This window comes from Hyposmocoma kahamanoa, unplaced genomic scaffold (genome assembly GCF_003589595.1).
Source record: "Hyposmocoma kahamanoa isolate Upper Pololo Valley unplaced genomic scaffold, ASM358959v1 100021, whole genome shotgun sequence".
In the NCBI taxonomy this organism is placed as follows: domain Eukaryota; kingdom Metazoa; phylum Arthropoda; class Insecta; order Lepidoptera; family Cosmopterigidae; genus Hyposmocoma; species Hyposmocoma kahamanoa.
Window position 1 is genome coordinate 10,101,028 of NW_020653200.1, and position 25,200 is coordinate 10,126,227.

General features: G+C 35.7%; 2 protein-coding genes across 2 annotated transcripts in view; one reads left to right on the top strand and one right to left on the bottom strand.

Moving 5' to 3' along the window:
• LOC113225550 (tyrosine-protein phosphatase non-receptor type 11-like) overlaps window positions 1–25,200 on the top strand; it is a 79,430-nt gene that overhangs the window by 13,103 nt on the left and 41,127 nt on the right. The window contains exon 2 of the mRNA XM_026457881.1: window positions 3,965–4,127. Within this exon, the coding sequence (XP_026313666.1) occupies window positions 3,965–4,127 (163 nt within the window). The remainder of the gene's footprint in view (window positions 1–3,964; window positions 4,128–25,200) is intronic.
• On the bottom strand, window positions 16,735–20,926 carry LOC113228110. Its single transcript, XM_026461269.1, has 3 exons — window positions 20,862–20,926; window positions 17,655–17,953; window positions 16,735–17,576 (listed from the first exon to the last, which is right to left on the bottom strand). Exons 2-3 carry the CDS (start codon window positions 17,821–17,823, stop codon window positions 17,359–17,361), a joined length of 387 nt encoding a protein of 128 aa, XP_026317054.1. The 5' UTR covers window positions 17,824–17,953; window positions 20,862–20,926; the 3' UTR covers window positions 16,735–17,358.

The window sequence follows — 25,200 nt, forward strand, 5'->3', positions numbered from 1 at the left end:
TGACGGACATGCAGCCAATTGTTTGGACCTTCTGTTGACAACATATCCACACGGTCACTCGGTTTCGATCTCGGCACCGCTGGGAACATCCGACCACTGTGTGGTGAAATCCGTGTCGACTTACTCTCCTCCTGATGACTGTCCAAGAGGTACAAGAAGAATATGGCGATACGAGTCAGCAGATTGGGATGAGATGCGGCACTTCTTTGCGTCTTATCCTTGGCGGCAAGTCTGCTTTTCCTCTGGTGATCCCTCGTGTTCTGCTGATGCGGTTGCAGATGTGATCCGGCAGGGAATGGAGTACTTTATTCCATTCTCCGACATTCCACTAGGTCACAAAGCCCGACCTTGGTATAACGTGGACTGCGCACGTGCTGAGGCCCGTAAGCAGTCTGCTTACCAAGCATGGGTACAAGCTCGCGATCACAAAGTTCGAGCCCGGAGGGTTCGCGCGAGAAAGAGAGCTTTTAATTCTGCCGCCAAGTCCTGCAAACGCGAATTCCGGAAGGCTAGATTCAACCATATCAGCAGGATCGGGACCAGGCTTGCATCCTACCCTCCTGGTAGCAAGCAGTTCTGGTCCCTGTCCAAAGCAGTTGAATCCAACTTCTGCCGTCCCACCTTGCCTCCCATGCAAAAACCTGACGGATCACTGGCTCACTCTGCAACGGATAAAGCAAACTTATTTGCTGCAATGTTTAAAGCAATTCGCATCTAGATGCAGGCTCAAAACATCCACCAAATTTACCTCGTTGTGACACTTCAATGCCGGAGGTCACAATCCACGCAAAAGAGGTTCGTAGAGCCTCTGCGAAGTCTAGATGTGAATAAGGCCAGTGGTCCTGATGGTATACCAGCACGGGTACTGAGGCTTTGCGCGCCTGAGCTAACTCCTGTACTGACGTGTCTGTACCGCCTCTCACTAAAAACGAGAATAGTGCCTAAATCATGGAAGCTTGCAAATGTGCAACCAGTCCCTAAAAAGGGAAGCCGCGCCGACCCCTGTAATTACAGACCAATCGCCATAACTTCCATACTCTGCAAGGTTATGGAAAGAGTTCTGAACGGTAAGCTGCTATCATACCTTGAAATAAATGACCTACTCAGTGATCGTCAATATGGCTTCCGCCGGGGACGATCAACTGGGGATCTTCTCGTGTATGTTACGCATTGCTGGGGCGAGGCCATCGAGAAACACGGTGAGGTACTGGCCGTATCGCTCGATATCTCAAAGGCCTTCGACAGGGTTTGGCATGCAAGTTTGCTGAGCAAGCTTCCTGCTTACGGCATCCCTGCCGACTTTTGCAGCTGGATATCAGATTTCCTTGGGGAACGGTCGATTCGAGTAGTCATTGAAGGCTGCTCATCTGACTTGATGGCTATTGATGCTGGAGTTCCTCAAGGGTCTGTTCTCTCGGCGACTCTTTTCCTGCTACACATCAATGACCTATTGGTCCCGGGTATAGTTGGGTATGCAGATGACAGTACAGTTACCGAGAGATATCTGTCTAGCGCAAGAGACGACAGGGAAGATATTCGTTCGCTGAGAGAGGCTATGGTAGAGCGAACGAACCTGACCTTAAGTCTTGTTGCCCAGTGGGGTGACAACAATCTGGTCAGCTTCAACGCCACCAAAACGCAGGCCTGTCTTTTTTCCGCAAAAAGGAGTCCATTTGATCTGACTCCTACTTTTCGGGGTATATCTGTCCCAGTTACCGACCGCCTAGAGCTTCTTGGCATGGCATTAAGCGCAAACCTCAACTTTGGCGCTTCTATAGAGTCTAAAGCGCAAACTGCAGCCAAGAAGCTGGGTATCCTTAACAAGGTGAAGCGATACTTCTCGCCTGGACAGCTTTTAACCTTATATAAAGCGCAGGTCCGGTCTTGCATGGAGTATTGCAGTCACCTGTGGGATGGCTCAGCGAAATACCAACTAGAGGCTCTTGACTCGATTGATCGCAGAGCCAGGAGGCTTATTGGCGACGATGAGCTCGAATATAAACTTCATAGTTTAGCCCATCGGCGAAAGGTCGCGGGTCTGTCGGTTTTTTACAGATTATACTTCGGAGAGTGTGCCCATGAGCTCCACCAGCTCATTCCATCCGCCCCCTTTTACCATCGGACATCTAGACGAACGGCGGGATATCACCCTCACCTGGTTGATATTCCTTTAAGACGTACTAAGCGCTTTTCGTCATCTTTTATAATGCGCACAGCCCGTGACTGGAATTCCCTGCCTGCGTCTATTTTTCCGAGTACATACAACCCGAATATTTTCAAGGTGCGATTGAATAGGCATCTTCTGGGCGAGCTCGTACCAACGTAGACCTCATCTTTGCTCTAGGGCTAGGTAGTGGTCAAGAGTACGTCCATTTTTAATAAAAAAAAAAAAAAAATGTTCTGGTTCCACTAGAGAGTTTTTTTTATTACGTTGTCCTTTATTTTCTTACACTTTCAACAAAATTAATTTGAACGAACTTTTGACTATAGATACACGATCAATCTTATTAAGTATTTTATCTTTTCATTCCCACGGTTAACACACGAAACATTACGAAATTACGTTTTTTTTTCAGTTACGATTTCAATGTTTTTCTAAAAAACGAACAATGTCCGAAGTAAGAAGTTTAGTAGATATGTCAAATTCAAAGGATTTTCTCACGTGATAACTGCAAAATTACTGCAAAGCAAAGAACTGCTAAAATTTATACGTGGCACCTTGGTTCTTAGCGATTTATTAACGAGTTGACGGTAAGTCTAAAAGTTTGGCCTTTAAAAGTATTTCAGAGGCGGTTAATTAAGTTAGTCATTTCTCACTATTACCTTTTTCTCTTAATTTCGCACACTCGTTTTATAATTGTTTCGAATATCAAATGAAAATGATATTGTTGTTTGTAGTCCAAAATGAATTAACTTTATAAAACATAATTCTGACATAACTGTCATAACTGACGCTTTTGCATTTTAGTAATTTATTTTATTTTAAACTTTTTTCTTCGAAAACTGTTAATTTGTTTAACAATAAAACTGAAACGAAATAGGACAAAAAAAAACTGCTTATAGGGGTTGTAGTTATTGTTTCACTGATTCCAGATATGCTAATAACTCAATTTCTTAGTATTGTTGTTGTCTTTTAGTATTGTTGTTCTCTTACGTCAATAACGTAAGTAATAGGAAATTGAATTGACCATATAATATAGATTTTAATAATTATAACATGCATATATTAGTTTCTTTAAAAAAAAAAATTAAAAGTATATTCTTGTAACGTAGTTACGTTCGTAGGTATACGACTAGAAAAATGGTATCTATTGGTTAAAAATTTTAATGACATGCTTGTTTTTCGCTGTTCAAAATTATAGGTATTATATGTACAAGTCATGTACGTAAATATTACATGATTGTTTATGTAATGAGAGTCTGCAGTTGATACTGGATTCTAGTTTACTACATTTAAATGACGTCAAGTGTGACATTGCTTTTGATCAAGGACTAACTACTGATGCACGACCACTTCCAGTACTCTAGAGTCTTGTTATTTTATATTTTTTATTTTATGTTTCATAATTCTAAATATTTCTTTAGGTCGTAGTGAATAGGCATGTTATCCATATTATATATGGTAGACGTAACTATGGTATTCCCATTTACAGCTTCACTTCACAGTCGGTGTGTTTCTGGACAACGTTTATCTCTGGAAAATAATTAATAAAATAATCAATAACCGTTACGTAAAACCTTACCGGCAGAAATAGGTAAGGTGGCAATACTTCTCTGGATGAACTCCTTCACAATGAGATCTATTGTTACTTACGTAGTCCTTATTACAGCAAACTATTAATTTATGTACATTATCTAGCACTTCGAAACATTGGAATGCGACCAGGAATAATATTACACTTTGATCCATTGGAATAATGTACTCAGACGGTGATCATGACCTAGACGATTAACGGTTTTCCAGATGGTTCCACGGCATCATGTCGGCGAAGGAGGCTGAACACTTGATGATGGAGAAGGGCAAAAATGGCTCGTTCCTGGTGCGAGAGTCCCAGTCGCGGCCTGGGGAGTTCGTGCTATCGGTGCGGGTTCGTGGCCGGGTTAGCCATGTCATGATCAGGCGTCAGGTAAGTTGAACCTATAATCATACATTCATCATCCATAGCCTCATTTGACCGACTGCTGGATATAGGATCATCCCGGAGATTGTACCATTCATCACGGTCTTGTGTTAGCTGCAACTATTGACGCCACGCAACGTGTACCTTAAAAAAAGCTTGCCACCGGGCGCCTGACACTTCTTTTACCTATCCTCGGCCACCAATCAGTAGGTGTCTTGCTCCACCTGTCATCACATCGCCTTGCTATGTGTCCCGCTCAATCCCAATTGAGTTCCATGATCCGAGTTCCAGTATTCTGGACTTTCGTCCGTCGTCGGATGTCAACTTCGGAAATCGGTCAATGAGGCTGATGCCAAGCACGGCGTGCTCCATGGCCCTCTATGCAATTCTCGACCTGTATACAGACTGGAGCGTGCGCGTCCATATTTTGGCACCATACGTCATGGTGGGCAGAAGACATTGATTGAACAATCGGGTTCATCAATTACACGCTATTATTACTAAACTAAAACAAACTTTTGCTATACACTGTGTCCGGGGATGTAATGCAAAAACTTTTAGGGCTTAAACTATGGTCAATTTTATCGACAAAAACACCTCCATATGAGACTCGCTTCCTCACCCCCTGACAAACTTTTGCAATATATCGTACCATTGGTGGAATTTAGCCACACATGTTATCCATACGTCAAAAGTGCTTTTATTATATGAAATACAAAAATAATAAGAACTGCATGAAACAATTTTATATATATCATGCGAAATTTTGTAACATTCCTATTTAGCACAAAAAAGCTATAGACTAATTTCGTTCATATAATCCGTAAGCCTTTCTCCTGCAGAGTTGTCATTTTGCAGATGTGTCATTATTACATCAAGGGTGCGTTTTGTACTCCCTAATAATGTCAAATATCAAACCTATAAAATGATCAAAATGAACTGGCTCAATCATTGACTTATCAATGGAAACAGAACTGTCAGACATCAGAATCACAACTTGCAAATGAACGAGATTTTGTTTTCTAAAAAAAGAGACAAAATGGCAATACTAAGAGATACAGGTGGGGTTGTTAAAAAAAAGATGAGAGATGGAAGTGAATTAATGAGCAACACGTTACTTTCCTGAAAGGGTGTCTATTTTTACGGCTTTTAAGGCATTGCAAGCCGTTTTACGGTTGCAGTTAATATGTGTTATGGATACATACTTGCATTCTAAAATTATATGCTTATGCTTAATTACATGGACATAACGTTTTTTATGAACGGTTTAATACGATTCAGTCTCCATATATATGGCGGCTCCCATATCAGACAATATTACCTCCGACAGTTCCTCAGATGATGATTTAAGTTTTATGTATAAAAAATCACTAAAACAAGGTCGGTGTTTCAAACTAGTTATATTTAAATAAAAGAACCCAATGTAATGTTTTTTTTTTCAATTGGCTTAAGATTATTTTCAAGTTTGGAGAAAGGTCGACTTGGCAATCCAGAATAGGAACTCTTTTTTAAAATTAATTGTATATAGTAGGGAGTTTTATTACTTTAGCGTGCAGCCGTCTGTTTTATCAATGAACTTTTCTTTGTATAAAATAACGAACATCGAACAATTGATAGCTGTTATTTACGCGATATAACATATTTGTATTGATATTTTCTTTGCCATAATGATTTCGAAGTTGATTTGCTTCAACATTTCAACGAGGTAACCGTCAAAAATGTATTTCAATTTTGTTTAGAATTAAATGTACAGTTTTACTATGACCGGGGGTGATTGTTTTAGTCAATTATAATGCAATCAACTGTTTCTCTATACAAGCCTGCCTGGGTAGGATCAAGAGACGTGTATCTTGACGTAATTGGTCTCGTGGGAATTCTCGCTTAAACAAAAAGAAACTTGAGGTATGTGAATTTCAAATAGATAGCGATGCATATATTAGCATTTTAAGAATCGTTTCTACTTGTAAGTATTTATCTACATGCGAAACTAAATGAATAACTCTACCTTCGTATGCCTAACAAGTGCTAATGTCCTCTATATTTGTTAGTCACTGTAGTCTAATGGAAGTCAAATAATCCGTCCACTTCAAATACCCAAGTGTCACGAGTCTTCGTATGATTTAAATAAATAACAGTTTCGAAACTAATAATTCTCTCTGAGAATATTTTGAGCGTTTTAAATGAATCGATCAAATATTTTCTTCGGAAATATACCAGTTTTGTTATATATTTTCCTTATCAAGAGCATTGGACATATATTGTTGATGTAGATAGTAGCCAATACCGATTAGAAAATTAATAATTTTGAACGAATTAGGACTGTCTAAAATTTTACAGCAGATAAAATATAAAATGTGTCTACCAATACTATGTCATTTACTAAACATAATCTTGAACATAAAAATATAAAAGTGTATTTAAAGAGAATAAAGTTTTAATACAAGGACCTCATCATCATCGATTTCTTCATTCACGTATAATTCTTGACGGGAAACCCAACATTTCGGGGCCGATCTGCGGTACGGAGAATTCCACTAATTAAAGAATTATAAAATTCCTACATTCAGAGTCCTGGTATTATTATTAACTGAGCAAAACTGCTTTCTTTCGTTTTTTAGTAATTTCTGAAAATTATGTCATTATTTTGGAATATTACACGTTGTGATGTTTGGTAATGTATACCTGCATGCATTTTGTAGTTTTTCTCAGAATCTATAAACATTTTATGTCCTTCTTTTTTAAAAAATCAGTTCAAATTATTAGTATTATCAAAATAGTTGTAGGTGCATAAATGATATTTATGACCAATAGCTGATAGCTCTAAACTCGAGAACATAATATATCATGATTTTCTTACGACAAAAATGAATTTACACGCTTATTAGTCTGATTCGGAGCGTTGTATTCCAACCGTTGGTAGCCATCATTATATTTATCATGTATCTTATACAATTGTTGGTAACGAACAAAAAACGACTCAAGATGGAATACTTAATCAATTCTCGTGCGGAGGAGTAAAATTGTTTTTTGCTTGTCATATGGGATTACTATGGCAATGTTTGCGACTCCCACGCGAGACGAAATTCTTTGAAAAAACTATGAGCTCGCGTCGTCTCGATCAAATTCATTGACCACAGCTTGTTAGGTTGGTATCTGTTCTTAAAAAATAATAGAAGATATACGTAATTATATATTCGTATAATTACGTCTATATACTTAATTATAGCTTTCGATACCTTATACTTAATACAGTGCTGTCGCAGTTTTTGAAATTTATGAGTATTGTTATTAGATGTTTCTTCATTTATTGCGTGGATTGATTTTTGAACTAGAAATGAACTAAAAACGAAATGTCACAAGTGAAGCTTTTAAATTTTGTTTACTTTCCATAATATTATTGTGAACTTCAAGTGTGCCTCTTATTTTTTACTTCTCACGACGACTTTTTGTACTATATAATTCGATATTTTAACAGCGCTGGTTGGTTTGTAATGTAGGTGTATCAATGACACGGGATTCGAACTTAGATGTAAAGTGAGACAATTCTCTCGCGGCTAGGTTAGGTTAGGTTAGTCAAAATAATATATATAAGATAATCGTAAAAATAATACGAGCTACATATAAAAAATCAATATTTCTCAAACATGCTCGGAAATGTTTGCATTACTTTCAAAAAACGAACACGGAAAGTTCCCGGCCAAGACAATCGAGAATAATGATATAACCAGAGATAGAGACGATATTATGTCATTTTCTCTGTTTGAAAATTATTCTGTCATATCATTACTGTGACAACTGCGCTCCAATTGGCTAGCCTGAATTTGAAACAATTGACGGGTGTCGTCAAAGGTAACTTGAGTTGGCTTTGCAATAATGGACGAAAATTGCAAAATTACATATTTAATATTTAATTACCGATGAAATTTGGTTTTGTTTGGTTTGTAATTAGATGTTTTGCTGCTTTTTTCCACACTACCGAATGGAACAGCACGCCATTGTTAAAAATGTTATCTTTATTACAATAAATACAATATATTTTTGGAATATACGGAGACGTACACACAGGTCAGTTGTTGGCCTATCTTTATTTCAGTGCAAACGAGAGTTGATATTTATTAAATATAAGTGATGTATCACTGATGAGTTACCAGGAATGTATGGCCCTTATTTTGTCTCTATTTCTGGTTATACTCGATGCCTGCAAAGTAAGCATGAAAATCCATTACTGTCCACTTCACTATACTTTTAAATTTGTCTACTATTAATGAACTACGCAAACAGGCAAAAGAAAAATTTATACAGACAACTGCCCAATGTTCGTGATTGCGAGAGTTAAAAATACCTACCTTTACAGATAACTTTAAAAAAAAATGTGGTGAAATAAACTAAAGTGCTTTGGTATTCTCTTCTGCTTTATCGTTTTTTTGTATTGTCGTCGAAAAAATAGTTTTAGGGAGAAGAGCGATAACGGAAATATAGTAATTGATTGTACTCTGCCTAATTTAAAAAAGAGGTAATATTAGCATTAATATGGAAAAGTTGTTGCTGGTTATGAGCATGAGCAAAGTGAGATATGTAAAAACCTATGAAACCACATGAATCACATCATCAGAAGTTCGGCAGACTACTATAGACTACCAACGAAAAACGGAAGAATATCAACATTTTCTTTTAGCAAATTGTCCTAACAGTCAAATATTATTTTTAATGTTTTTTACTTTTTTCTTATACATCTTCCTCTCTTTGGTATTTTATTATTTACTCACATTGTTTGAGAAAAGCACTATACAAGCCCCGGCGGTAACGGGGATTGCTTGGCTCGTATTAATACGTATAATTCATGCTCGTCCGGCAATCCCTTACTTTCCGGCCTCATCAGTAACGTACTATTTGTGAAATTTATAATTTTCTTATTTAAGCATAAAAAAGTTATGGACTAATTTCGTTTCTGGAGTCTTTATATCTCTCCCCTGAAAAGTCCTCAATTTGGAAAAGTGGTTTTATTATAAAAAGCGTGCGACATTTCTTTGATAGTTTTGATTCCAATTCGTAAATTACTCATCTAATGGAAATGAAACTATTTTTCCGGATTTAAAACGCATATATTTGTTTTTTTCAAACAAACCGACGTTTCGGGCTCTTTACAGGTCTCATGATCACAGTTAACTGTCAACCGTGACCATGGGAACGTTAAACGTCGGTTTATTTGAAAAAACAAATATAAGCGATTTAAATCCGGAAGAAATAGTTTCATTTCCTATGTGTAACAATCGCGAAAACCTAAGAACTCGATACACTCATCTAATGATTTCAATGATTTTATATTCACTAACAGAATTTGATTTTAAACAGTCATTCTTAGCGATTTGAAACGGTATCTTAAGATGAAGTACATAAAAGATTTCTGAACAATACAGCCATAAGAGTGTTAAGAGAAGCGTTGTAGGTATGGCAAGTCACAAGCCGTGAGTCTTTTGTTTACTTATGTTAATGTACGCAGCTAATTCAGCGGGTACGAGAATGAGATAACTGCGCATTTAGTACCTATCTGCCGTCCACATCCACAGCACATCTATTTTATTTTGAAACTCGACCGTTCGCAAGTTATCATGTGAGTTTTATTATGTTTTCGACATCAATATATTTATTAAGTTCATTTCGATGTACAATTTAAGAAATAATCCAATTAACTTCTTTGGATTGGAGACACTGGTTAATATATAAAACATATTGTATATATGAATTGTCAAATTTAAATATTGCATGAATCGATGAATGTAGTGACCCCGTGACTATTTTAAAGCGGTCCGAACAGGTTGAACCAAATGTTTGTGGACAGAGTACTTTATCATTTGGTTGCCTCGTACCCGTGAAGGTCGGAAACCGCCAACGGTAAGGTCGCCTTCGTTACATATTATCACTGACACACTTTCGGTTATCGTTGCTCTTACTTGATACATTATAAGTTTAATTAACTGTGAATTAAATTGTTTGGTTAATTTTGCTAATTTAACGCGCATGTACGTATTTTATTAATACTTCACGTTGTTATTAATTTAAAATGTTAAATGATTATACATAGATTTGAATACAAAATAATCGTATTATAAAACTATAACGAATGTCTTTGAACTTATTGCAGTATTATAGATAAGAAACGTTTGTTCGTTGAGGTAATTTCTGAATACCTTGCATCTTCATGTAGAGTCAATTTAATTGATACGCATTGTTATAAATGTTTATCTTTTCTTTTTGTAAGTAAAACACTTATTTATAACAAAAACACAGTCAACATAGCTCCGCACTAGGGAAACCTTGTCTCGTAGGTGCCATGGAAACACACATAGACAACTACAAATATTGGTCCCGGCTCGAGATTTAGACCTCTGCGTGACAGTTTGACATGGTAGCCGTTCGGCCACAGAGGCAGTAGTTTGTCTATATCCAAAATAAACGAGTCAATTTATAACCTTATTTATGAGCGGTTGGTATTTGAGATAGTATAAAAATACTGGCTGTATCAATAAAAAACAAGATATCGCACCCCTCATGGAAAAATGGCATAAGGGAAATTACGTCAAACGCACTAATTCCACTTATACCATTCTTCCACGAGGGGTACGATGTAGGTTTTCATAAAAGTCACGCAATTTAAGAGTCGCATAGTTAGTGTTATAATTATTGTAACGTATTGTACGATCTGTTACAACATTAGTACTAGCAGCTAAAAATTACATCAACTACTTGACTCACTCAGGACATTATGTCTTTGTTATTTGTAGCTTGTGTTAAGTGTTATTGCAGTTTGCATGCAAGTTGCATAGTGGAAATATTTGCTCTCATGAAAGTTTTAGTACTGTTCTAAACCAGTTTAATCAAATGTGATGTCATGAGGTACGTGTTACATAACGAATTAAAATAGACTAACGGTATTGTTGCATTATTTAAACAAAAAAAAAATACAGGAAGGCTATTACAAAAAAACTGGTATTACCGCAGAGGAGACCGAGCACGAATATTATTAGCATAGGATTGAAAAAACTATCTTACAAATACCCTTTTTAAAAAGTGCATTGAGATCGCGTGGATGACAAAAATAAGGGCTTTTTGCACCGCTCATCGGTTCGCGAGTCGAGTACTAGGATCGCAGAGAGCGTAGAGAGGTTACTGATAGATGTGCATGATCGGCAATGTTGGTACGTCAATGGCAGCAACGCAAATTTTGAAATGGAGTGCAATTCGAAAAGGATCGATGCTACAAGTATGCAATTAAAACTGTAATAGAACCGTTATGTTTAATTACGATTTAGAATTTTATAATTTTCACACATGTTTTTGACTTTAACTTGTCATATGAAACATTGGAAATAGAACTTGGAATGAAAGAATATTATGAAACCAATCAAATTTAATATCACTTGACATTTTGTAACGAAAGACGTACTCGTGCATAATGCGTGGTCGATGAAAAATGCACTCTGGTCACGCACGTCACAATCACGTTTTGTACACGTTTGAATAATAAAATTATTTTATATTATATTATCTTGCAATTCACATCGACTATCACTACTGCAGAACTTAGGAGATATTTGGAAAATATAGACCTAACATAAGATTTGACTAGATTGAAAGCATCCATTTTTCATTCGGTTACGGCAAATTTGCAAACTAAAGTGCAAAACCACTGAAATTGCATTGAAAGGTGCATCAATTTACTAGGATAGCAGAACTATGGAGGAGAGAAAAAGCTAGTCGTGGAAATATAAATTTATAGGAAGCAGCCGACGACAATCGTTTTTCTCTCTTTCACGTATGCACTATAAAACGGAAGCGGTAGGAAACAACATTAAGCGCAGTCTAGTACTAGACTTTACCCCTTTCCTGCTACCACAATTTTCACCTTCCCATACAAGAGAGAGAGAGAGAGAGAGAGAGGTGCACAACATCCTACGACGTGAATAAGCAAATTTTGGTTTAGTGAAGTGGTGTGAGGTACCTACCTAATTCCATGGGAGTAAGGGGGAATTGAAATGTGCAGGCTGTCCTTTTCCTGTTTGCATTGAGCTGCATGCAGGAAAATAACGGTACTGTTTACTCTAATTTCTAATTATCCCTGTCCCCCGCTGTGATGACCTAGGTTTCCCAACATTTAAAAACATGATCTCATTATTCATTCGATAGTAAGAAGCAAGTATTAATGCTATTACATGCTACTAATGCGCATATATTGCGACAACGTTCGCGCTAAGTAGTAAGTTTTGTAGTTATTGGAGAAATTATTTATTTATACGTGGGGCTCACTATAAGTTTCCGGAATGAATAAGAAAAAATGGTCATAAATGAATTCATTGTTTCTCAAAATATTCTTCGTTAGCGTTAATGCACTTTTTCATACGAATTAACCAATTTTCAATTCTCTCCTCCGTGATAATCTCTGAAACATATTTTTCATACAGCCTCTTCAGGTGATGAAAATCGTTGACGGCGTAACTGGTTCTTAATTTTTGATTAATATAAAATAAATTAAATAAATAAAAGTCATAAGGTCAACGTTGTTCACCTTCAAAAATTCATTTGTCTGTCTGGCCGTGTGAGAACTGGTATTACCGTGGTGCAAGATGATACGGCGTTTACGGTTTTTTTACGGATTTTGTCAATAACTTTCGGCAAACAAGTGGTCGTGTGCCAATAACATTCACGGCACAACGATTTTCCAAAGCAACAGTAGCCACGTGTCCAGTTTTATTAAAAAAAGAAGCAATCATCCGCTTAGAGGCACTTTGCACGCGCGCCACTTTGGTTGGTTTCGTCTCCTCTCGAAAGACCCATACGCTCGATTGCTGCTTTGTTTTGAGATCGTAACTATAAATCCATGTTTCATCACCTGTTTTTATTCTCTCACTAAATTTGATGCCCTTTCGTTGAATCTGGTAAACACGGCATTACACCAAGTGACGCGATCAGTTTTTTGAGCCTCAGTCAAATTGTGTGAGATCCACCGAGAGCACAGCTTTTTCACACTCAAATGTTTGTGTAGTATTGATTGTATTTGAGTCATGCCTATGCCTAAAAATCAAAGTATCTCATGGTATGTCATGTGCCTGTCTGTTATGATCATACGGCGCACAGGCATTGTTGTTTTTGTTGTTCACAGCAGTGGACGACTGCGTTTGAATTCTGCAAACCAGCTATAAATAGTCGTCTTGCATGGTGCTACATCGCCAAAAGTTTGAAGCCGAGGGAAGCTCCGCTGAGCTGTTATATTACACTTAAAGTCGTAGAAAATCATACTACGAAAATTTTCACGAGTTAAATCCTTGGTGATATAGACAATCAATTTCTAAAATGACGCCTCAGTGTAAAAGAAAGTGACAGTCAGATGAAACAAACTGTATTCTACAGCCAAAGAGTTTTATTTTCAAATGTTGTAATTACTTTTTAAAATTGTTTATGTAAGTGGCCCTATGTATGAGTATATAAGAAGGAATATTAGGGATTAACCCGCCCAACAGTGAAAGGCAAGTCAAATAAAAAATAAGTTCAATTTTTTAAGATTAGAAGGATTGTAGATTTACCTAAAACTGGTGTTAGCGGTTCGGTCTTACATAGGTATATAAAATACTTATAGGAACTGAAAGTGATCCTCCTCATTCTCAACATGCTTCAAGAGTGATTATCTATAATATTAATTATTTAAATAAGTTTAAAGTAAACGATATTCACTATTTCGTAGTTTGAGAAACTCTGCATCACTCCTACCCCACTCTACCACGGCTTAAGTTGCATTTAACTTACCCCCTGGGCCCCCAACCGATCGCAGCGTCATGTAGTTCTTTCCAACTCTCTTTAGTTATTTATTCCTAGTACCTAGTCTTTGCTTCCATGGCCCGATATCATGATATACATAGACGTTAAAAGTCAAAAGAAAAAAATGTCGTTTCGTCGGTTCGTGCAGTTGTTCTTTTTCAATTATCCTTTTTTTATTGCCATGGGTTGAATTTATATAATTTTTATTATAATTATAAAGAGAACCTTAACAACGATGTTTCATTTTAATCAAATCTACACAAAAAGGAGATAATAATGATTTTTGTCGCCTTGTATAAATTGCACTTGCAATTTTGCTTGCACTACAAGCATTTTCTACCTGAACGTGTTACAACCGTGTACCAAGAGAGCATAAAAGACAAGAGTGATCACAGAAAGTAGTATAAATATAATACGTAGCCATAAAGACATTGACCTAATGCATAAAGCAATCTAATTTTAGCATGCTTGTTGACTAGTTGGGCTCCAACGCTATGTAGAAATTGCATGGCGTTACCAGGATGAGCATGAACAGGAAGAGTATGACCACTGAAGTGATATTTCGGGCTTTTCAAAATATTTCCGAGTTTGGCAAAATAGTTGTAAAAGCATAATTGAAAATCTATGATTTGAACTAATTTTTCATCCGCACTTAAATTTTTAATTAATAATGAATTAAGTTCAATAGCATCGAGTTCTAAGGTTTTAGCAATAGAAACTATTTTGAGGAATATAAAGATTTTTATATTTGATAAAGAAAGATTTTATATTTGTTTTCCTTTCAAATAAAAAATAAACCAACATTTTGGGCCCTTTGTAGGTCCTATTTGCCATATTGATGGCCTGTCTCCAGTAGTGGAGAGGCATTTTAAGAAGAAGAGCAGGTCCTATGGCCACGACTAACTAAAATGGTAATCAACCAGTTATGTCTAATATTTATGCAAACTATCGTATTCTGAACTATGCAAAAGTTATTGATTTAAATATTTATTATTATTTTAGGAAAGAACATTCCAATTTACACTACATGTAATTTGCAAAATTTTTAGATTTCTTTTTCATTTTTCTACACTTATGGCTATATCTTTTGTTATTATTACTATTTTGAACAAATCAACGGTTTGAGGTCTTTACAGGCCAAACTCGCTACATTCATTTTGCCCCAAGAGGCAAACATTGACGAATATTTAATATTAAGAGTCTATGATACATTTGCGATAGATTTACTATAACCACCACCCTCACGCTTCCATGAAAATCGCCTACAGACCTCCCTTCGGGGCATTGTGGAAGTCTAGACTGATCAATAAAATCACTGTCCATCGTATCTACTGTAGTAAGGTGGAAAGAGAAAGATATCTGCACTTATACGTGTTAGTAATAAATTGCATCTCTCTGTTCCACCTTATACGTGAATATGACACGCCAGTAAGAGACAAACGTCGCTCACTCTGTTTTGAATAACGAGGTGCAAAGATTGAATAGTACCCAGGAAGTGGGGTGGATGGCCCCCCCTAGCCTTCTAAATTAGGGTAGTAGAGCAGTAGCATACGCAACTCGTAAACAAGGTTCCAAGTTCGCTTCATGGCATACACCTGAATTGTAGATTATGACGTGACTGCCCCTTTTTTTGCACTGTCTAGTAGGAATGTTTGTCTTGTAGTTCTGAATGTCGAGTAGGATCATCGATATATGAATTTCTGATTCTACTTACTTATTTAATTTTAGTTTTTTTTACTGCACTATTAGAATTACTCAAAACATAGCAAAGAGAGTGCACAATTACTTACGCTCATCAGTTTAGATTTAAAAAATTATTATGAGTGGTCTAATTCTTATGTAAAATAAGAAAACCTGCGGTGGTTGAGCCCCCACAGTACTGAGTAGTGTAATGAAAAGCAACTAAGGAACCATGTGGCAGCACTTTTCCGTCCATAATATTACGTTATTCTAATTACCTACCCGCAAAGGGTGCTAAAATAACAGAAATACCTGATGTGAAAGCCAGTTTCTTTGAGCATTTATGACTGTTTAATATATTATTATATTTGACACGAATCAATCGCAATAAACTTTTGTAAAATTAATTCCAATCAGTACTGACGTTGATGTCTTTCGTACGGAGCAGATAGAGACTGTCCTTTGTGAACAATATTTAATAGGAATTAAAACTACTAAATTTGGAAGTTATACAAAAAAAAAATCAAGAATACCTCACTATTATTCCACTAATATTCTTTATTAATTATCTTTTTCTGTGTACATTGTCCCGAATATTATTTCTTACTGCCTACTCGATGACATAAATAACTAGTTCATATTATTATTTTTTAGGGAAGAGCAAATGAAATTCCATTTGTGCCGTATATGTATATTTGAATAAAGTTAAGTAGTATCAATATAATGTCTCAAAGTATTGTGAATAGATATAAAATTCCCGAAGGCTGTTACAATGTGACTCTGAACATCGGAATCGTCAGAGACTTAAAAGTTCCCTTTTGTATTTATTTTTAATTGTCCTAAAATTGGCTGGGTATTTTTTCTTTTTCATAATAAAGAATACAAATGTGGGAATCTTTAAAATCTATGACACATTAATTAAATTGAGTATTATATCCTATGTACTTAATTACCTAATACATAATTATTGTAATAATAAATCTACTGAAATTGTATCGTACAAAAAGTAGGGATTTATATTTATTTCCGTTTGTTGATATATTAAATATTTTAAAAATATTTTTTGTATATTGTTTATTGTATAGAAATGCTTTTTAAGCCAAGACAAAATCAAAATAAGTAGGTCATTTTTTTTGTAAAATGAGTTATCTAACATTACAGTATACTTTTCATGCACTTTTCAGTGCCATACCGAGGTTGTAACTTAACAGTTTTTTGTCAGTTATAAACATGTTTATTGGATTCCACCACAGAAAAATTAACACACTTATTACTTGGCTTGTAGTCCGTCGATATTTGAAACTACTTTTCATCCGACACACTTTGTTAAAAAAACTACTATATCTATAATGCACGACACGATACGGCACGTCACGAAACGACACGACAGGACACGACACGACACGAGACGACACGACACGGAGTAACACCCACATCAAAATTATAACTAGTGTTACAGAAAGGTGTATTGCAATGTTTAAGGGTAGAACATGTTTTTCAATTAATTTTGATAGTATTAAAAATTTATCAATACTGAACACATAAGTTATGTGGTACAAATAGCATCAAATTAAGGCATTTTGTTGATTGCCAAAAACACCTTAAACTACTATTACATCTTCTTGCAACAATAAATCTAATTAGGTATAAGTAAGCCGTTGCGTTAGGTGCCATTTCGAAATTACGTTCGGTGTCCTTTACGTATGCTTCAAGTATGTTGTTATGGGCAGGTAGGACTTGAAGAAGATTACTCTCGTCGTGAAAATGCGTAATTTTGTTTACGCTTATCCTTGTTCACATTACGACCATATTCTTTGGTCGAACATTTCCACAATTGCTTGGGGTTCCCTCCAATGAACACTTTCTTAACAACCACCTCGTCTTCATTGCGACGTCGCTGACGTGCAAGTCGAATTTTGGCTGATAATTCTTCACGTTTTTCCTTCGACATTGGCTCAGGATTTCCTAAAAATACAATGAAACTGAATTCATTTTTAAACTTGATTTATTAAAATTTATAAGCCGATTTAAAATGAAACGCACTTGGTAAGCAGGGTAACACCATATTCGAACCAAATAGACGACCATCCTCAGGAGTCACAATATTAAATTCATCTGTCGGTACGTTTGGATTAAAAATCTCTTCCAAATTTAGACCATGCGCGTTAGCAAATTTAGTGCGAGGCATATCATTTTTGTCTGGACCGCACATTTTGAACAATTCACACCACGACGCAGTATCCCGTCGAACTGGCGGAGCCAGACTGTCGATTCAATATCTGTTTCGGTCCTAGCGCCTGTTTGATGTGCGCTTCTCACTACATTCAAAGAAAATCTGCGCACTGTAAATACATAGAACAATTTGTCAAGGTACGGATGTGTGTTATGTATAACCAGGAGCGAATTCGGAAGTTCAGTGTCCTAAGGTACAAACTTTGAGCGAAATTAAAAGGGTGCTTAAGACAATGTAGATATTGTTCACGTATTTTATTTCAATGGCTTTTCATTTATGTTCGATGGAAGATTCTTTCATCAGAAGAATAATATAATAATATGTAGTTACAAATGAGTTACAATGTATTCTTTTTTTAACACATTGAAACGAGAGAGAGAGATAATCAGTTTTATTATTCAATTAAACAAGTTCATAAATTAATTTTCGTCTCCCACTTTGTTACTTGAGTGAGTTCCTGATGTAGCTCCTATAACTACATACATAGCATATATGAAGGTTTTAGAAATGTTACAGAAAAACGTCAAATGAAATAAGCTTGAACTGTCTTTCAGATAAAATTGATCGTCACCCAATTTCTCGAGGCAATTTTTAGTACTTCTTAATCTACGCAATATACCCAACTACAACATATGTAACAAAACAATCGCCACAAATCTAATATTTACATTTAGATATTCCTAATTTATTTTTGTAATAGAAACTACTAATTGTAACATTTTAATATATATGTGATTCTGAACGCGATATGTACGAATTGCGATAGGTAGCTTATATAATTTAGACTTTAAACTCTAGACCGATCAATAATGCGTGATTCTGTTGCATTTAATACAAAGCTCTTGTAAGGGATAGATGATTCGACACACAGTGGACGCTGAGGCAGGGGTAACGCAGTATAGTCTATATTTTGAACGTCCGAGTGTGTTAGTATGCCTCTCACTTACTATATCAAGTATTGGAGTTCCAGCCATGCGCAGAAGTCTAGACAAATCAATAATACATAACGCTAGGAGAGTAGAACATTCTAGAAAAACTATAATGGGTGGTGAGAAAATAGATAATAAATCTTTATGGGCTAAATAAGACCTCCTGCAGCATAAAAGCGCATGTAGCGTTATTAGTGGCATGTACTGCTACTAGCAAAACATCATAATACAAAATTCTTATTAATAAGAATTTTCTTTAATTTACTAGTCAGAACGGAACAGCACGACAAATAATATACTAGTCAAGTAAATTATTCAATAATATATGACCAGGGTATTTAAAGAACTGTAATTTTTGTAATGTGAAACTATTAAATTGGCAACACTGGGTTAGTTCCGACAATCATGTCCATAATGGATTCAGTCTCTTCATAATTTAAAGTCTGCAGCCAGTCATACACACTTTTATCAATTTTTAGTAACAGTTGGTTATATTTGAACATAAACAGAACATGACAACACAAAAAGTGTTTACTTTTAAGATCAAAATAAACTTTAATATTTTGTCATCCAGCGCACTAAATTGTAATGTGTGCATGCAAACACACGCAAATATATATTCTCGTTGTATTTGTAAAATTATATGTCCAATGTTGATCAATTGTGCAATAAGGCTGTTACGTGAGAGATGAAGGTATAGCAAAGGACAAGCGATGTGTAGGCTGACACACATACACACTAAGGACAGGGCGGGTTTCCATTAAAAAAATAATATATACTCATTGACTTACAAATAAATGGACGACGGGTCTAATACAAAAACCACGAAAAAAATGTCCCAAGTCAACCTATTCGAAATTTAAATTGTAATGTCATCGCAGTATCGCGCTGTCTGTAGAACAAGTGAAGACTAAAGCGGAGTGTCGCGCTCTGTATACGATTTTAGCGCCTTAAAAGTGCGGACACTTTTTAGCGCGGACCCGACGTCCATATAATTGTAAGTCAATGTATATACTAAATGCCTTTGCGTCCCTGTGGAAGTAACAGTTACAAATAATTTTGAAATAGCTTTATTTGTGAAATATAAAGTTTTGTTTTAAAAATGTACGTGTCCATTACTGCTTTTGGTAAAGTATATTTGAATAGATAAAAAATAAGACAACGTGTAAAATATCAAAAGCAGACATAATGAACTTCTTTAACTTTATTCGCTCATTTTCCCTATATGAGAGTTTTTATATATTTTCTGTAGTTTTTTTTTCACCGTTACACATAAAAGTGCTATTAGAAAACTAAATTATACGACATTATTATGACCAAAGACTGGTAATAATAATGTTGGTGGCTCTATACATTATAGTTAAGTCTGACAATCAAATGTGAATCACAGAGCCACCAATACTATCACACTACACAGTCTTATTTGTAGTTTTCTAATTATCACTATTTTAACGGTGAAGGGAAACTTCCCGAGCACGAGACGAAACCTTGCAACATCCCTCTCAAAAGGAGAACTGTATATAGCAGTGGGACGTATAGTATATTGATGCACAATTGTCTACAAATCGGAATATTTCTTTAAAAAGCTATTTCAAAATATCGTAGGTTAATGTTTTGTTCGATATTTTATTGAGTAGGTAATGTAATAATTTTGGACAGACAACATCCTGACATTCAATAAAAACTTAATTAAAATTAAAAGCGACATCTCTACCCAGCTGGTGGTAGCTGTAGAGATATCTCACTGGGAGAAGAGAAATATCTCACTGGTAGAAGAAAATACTTTTATAGAATTCTCACAGATGGCGTTACGGCAAATAAGTTTTTAAAACTATAAACAAAGATCCGTCAACAGGCACATTGAAAAATTCCTGAGGTTCGTTCGTTCCGTGGCTTAGTTGGCATAGCGTCTGGCACGGTTTGCTAGGAGACGTCGCGTCGTCGGTTCGAATCCAGCTAAATCGAAGGAATTTTTTCTAAGTGTTCGATCTTTGTATTAATGAATACAATATTGTTAAGGTCTTATTACTTATATCAAAGAGGCGAATTTTATGTAATGCATCTGAAGGCAAGGGTTTGTTGCATCACCATTACGCATGTGCGCGAAATCCCCGGGCCGAGCGAGCTCCGAGTTGCATACAAGGTACCAGGGCATCATAAATACATGGAAGTGGTAAAGTCTAGACCGATCAATATAGCATCCGCCCGGACAGGGGGGTTTCAGGAATGTGGAGGTAGACACTTTATTTTTAATTTTCTTTTAAAAAAGAAACAAGCTCACTATGGGTCTCGATTCAACAAGTTTTTAGTAAGCTATCTACAGTATTTCTTTTCTCTACGTTATTGCCTGAAACAAAGAAACATAGCTTTCTGAAATGTGACTATTTCTAATTTAATTAATTTATTAACTATTATTAAACTATTGTTATTTTCATGAATTTTTCTTTAGCTCATATTAAAAATGAATATCAAGACGCAAGCTAATCCATTTACAGGTAAATAAATATAAAGATTATTGTTGCATAACCACTGTTTATTATATTATAAATTTAGACACTTTTTGAACTTAGGTTCTGCTTTTACCAATCGGTAAAACTGTCTGTATTTCGAGTGAGGTCGATTGGTGGAAAACAACATAAACACCTAGAGCATCGTAAATTATACTAAGTTTTTTTCACCGTTTTTTCAAGTTGGTCCATAGTTTTATTTCATTGTCAATCATGTCAATACTACAATCGATTCGAGTGCAACCAACTGTTGATGGCTACATACGGTCCCGTTGACAGGTAAATGTTGTTCGATATTACTTACACATACGCTTGGTTTCCGGTTGGTATTGCAGATTCTACAATAAAATGGCACCAAAAAGAGTAATATCGAACAAACATAGTGGTCCTTCTTTGTGCCCTGCGGGTGACTATTAATGCAGTTGCATTGTCTCTAACATGGTAATTGTATTAGTGCAATTATGATCACAGCTGATTGATGTTGATAGATTTCAAAACAGAGTGCTTAATTCATTTGTCCTTAATTTATTCGATAGCACAGATTTGAATCTTCTTTTTTTTGAAAGACTGGGAGGTTTCAAGTAACAATAGAATTAAGAGTTTTGATGATACCACATTTAGATCTTTTATTAATGAAATACCTACAAGTAGGTTTACTCTTTAAATTCCGAAGTATCATTATGTGCAAATTCATGTAATGTTATTTTATCTAGTTCATAGATTTTCGCGATTGTTACTTGGAAATATAACTATTTTCTCGGATTGTAATCGCGCATATTTGTTTTTTAAATGATTCAACGATTCGGCCATTTTACAGGTCTCATTGTCACGGCTGACTGAGATGGTAAAGTCAACAACCAATTATGTCCAATATTAATGCAAACCACCCTATATTTCATTATTGTTACAAAAGTTATTAATTTAAATACCTACTTTTTTTTAATTTACCAAAGCACATTTCAGCCCCCGGGCAGTACTAACATTCGGAAAAGGAATTAGGTTATTAGGATATGCTGTGTCGATTGCAAACTATTATTTTGCGGTGACGAGCAGGGGTTTCTACTAAAATTTAAGGTGCATTTTCCAATGCATCAAATGCAAATAACACAATATGCGATGGACGGTCACTTGATACAAACCTATGTTTGAGCTTCAGTTAGTGTTTACCACGTTTTTTAATAATATATGTTTATAATATTAAATTGCTCTTGAAATCCCTAAGCCTATAATTGGGTGGCTTGCTCGTAATAGTAAACTTAAAAACTACTAACATTGTTACGTACTACTTAATTTTTCATTTAGTGTTTGAAAAGCGGGGCAAGTAAAAATCAATGATTGACTGACATTTCGTGGTCCGTAAATAGTAACAGCTAGTATATTTAAAAATAAACTAAACAGAGCCTAGGTGGAAACTCCGATGGATAAAGATTACCTCAAAAAGTGTTTCTGTACGTTCAAAAATTAATTCAATTATATCTGCATTCCACGTTCTAAATTGCATGTGTGCAAGCAAGCACCTACACACTATGAAACATATTCTTGTATTATTTGTAAATTTACATGTTCAAAGATAAGCAATTTGTAATAAGGCTGTTGCGTGAGAGATGAAGGTGTAGTAAAGGACAAACAATGTGGTGACTGACACGTAAATACTCTAGGGGCAGGGGGATTCCATTAATAAAGAAGTATAATACTACATTTTTTGCGATCCCGTGTGAATTATATTAGATCATATCAGGAAATAATTTTAATTGTGAAAGACCGAGTTTTGTTCAGGAAATTCATGAGCAGTACGACTACGATATAATATATAACCTCTTATATCGAAAATCGTTGACGACATGTGAAGTTTCCAACCCGCATAACCAGAGTAGCAGGCAATGAGTTTTAACGCATTACCCCCTGTAGAAGAGACCTGTGTGGTGAACACACTACTGTGCTGCTTTGTACTTTAGTTGATGTTGTCTATTTATGTAATCTGAAAACGGCCCCTTGGAACATTTCTCAAAATTTTTCTTAAAAGTTATTTTGAAATATAGCAAGTTAATTAATTACTCAAGAAACGGAACGAAAGACTCCCAGACACTGTTTAATTTTTGTCTTGTAAAGACAAAAATCTGTTAAAGGCAAACTGGACAGCAACGATCGATGATACAATATTGTTAGATGTTAGTTCTTGTCTTATAAAATGTAAATAATATGTAATAAACCTCAAGTCAAAGGTCTGTTGCACTACTATTACACATGCCTCCCAAATGCTCAGGCAGAGCGAGCTAGTCGTTGCGCACAGGGTATCAGGACATCATAAACACTGGGAAATAGTAAGAGACTAGTCCAGACCGATCAATAAATGCATTCACCTCTTAGAGTATGGAAAAAAATAAGATTAACCCCGAAAGGGAGTTATCAAGAAAACCGAAAACTGCTCTGTCTTGAAAACTGAAACTGAAAACTTTTCCTTGGAACATTATTTATAATTATTCTTAAAATCCTGAGTTAATTTACTTGAAGCGGAACAAGGTATGTGCATCAGAATGTACCCAAAATCCCTTGAGTATATGCGCGAAACGTTGCATACAGGTCACCAGGACATCATAAATATTAGAAAGTAGTAAAGCACTAGTCTAGATCGATCAATACCACCATCCACCCATCATCAATCATATTCAATTTTAACGGACTTTTTAAAATGAGGTTGTGCAGTACTCTAGATCGACATCTATCTGTTCCATTTATTTTAGTAGGAAAAAGCGCAATAGGATAGATGTATCCACACTCACATAGAAGTAAGGGTTGGGGATTTGACGTGTACGAATGAAACACAAATACATTTTAGTAGATTTGCAGACGACTGAGGTAACGTTAGTTGTCATCCTTGCACCAATACTGCGTTTCTGATGAACTAAGGGATGCACAATATTGCGATAAACAAGTTCTGAATGTAAACGGTATCCGGATAGAATTAGTGTTCATGTTTGGAGTACAGTCAACTATCACTTATATCACTTTTAATTTCATAGTATTTAGCCAGTGAAGCTCTTTAAATTAACGGGCCTTTCACTATAAAAGGACTGCTTATTTATTTAGGTAACTTATTTGTTACACCCTTGACCTGGGTCAATGGTTATACCCTTATGTTTTGAACGACATTAAGGGAATATTTGTTTTAGTTTAACGTTTCAATTATTCGAGTTGAATTGTTAATTATTGCTAACTGATATTGGGCACGTTTTATTTCGGCAAAAGATTTTCTTGTATATGAATTGACAGAAAGTTGTGAGATGTTTTTGTGTAATTTTTTCCTAAAACTAAAAAAGTACGTTGTCTTTTCTTGTTAGGTGTGTCAAGTGATACCTTTCACCGACATTTATTTCTAAGTTTTAGATACCTAAAACTTAGAAATAAAGTAAACATAATCCGATAGAATAATAGGGCATGTAATTTGAGTAAATTTTACGAAAACTTAATATGTACCTAACCTTCGTAGTTAAGTGTACATCGTATGGTCTGCGGGCAAATGAATTGTTGAAATCCTCATCTATGCAGAGTTTATTTTAGAAAAAGGTACCAGGATGACAGGAAATACTAGGAGGAGTTCCATATTACAAACTATTATTTTGCCGCAGGTTTCCACAAATAGTTGACATAATATGGTTGTCATGCATTTACACCAAATGCAATGGACGTCTATTTGGTACTAACCTATGGTTATATTTCAGCTAGTATTTACTAAACTCTTAAACTATTTATAACGTCAAGACATTTTATCACCACGAACATTCACCTGTAATGTAAAGACAAGACGACCTCGGTGGCCTAACAGCTTACATTGTGGGCGCTGGATTCGGAGGTCCCAGATTCGATTCCTGGTAGGACCAATTTGCAAATGAACTTTCTTAGTTAGTTCTGACTTCGTTGTT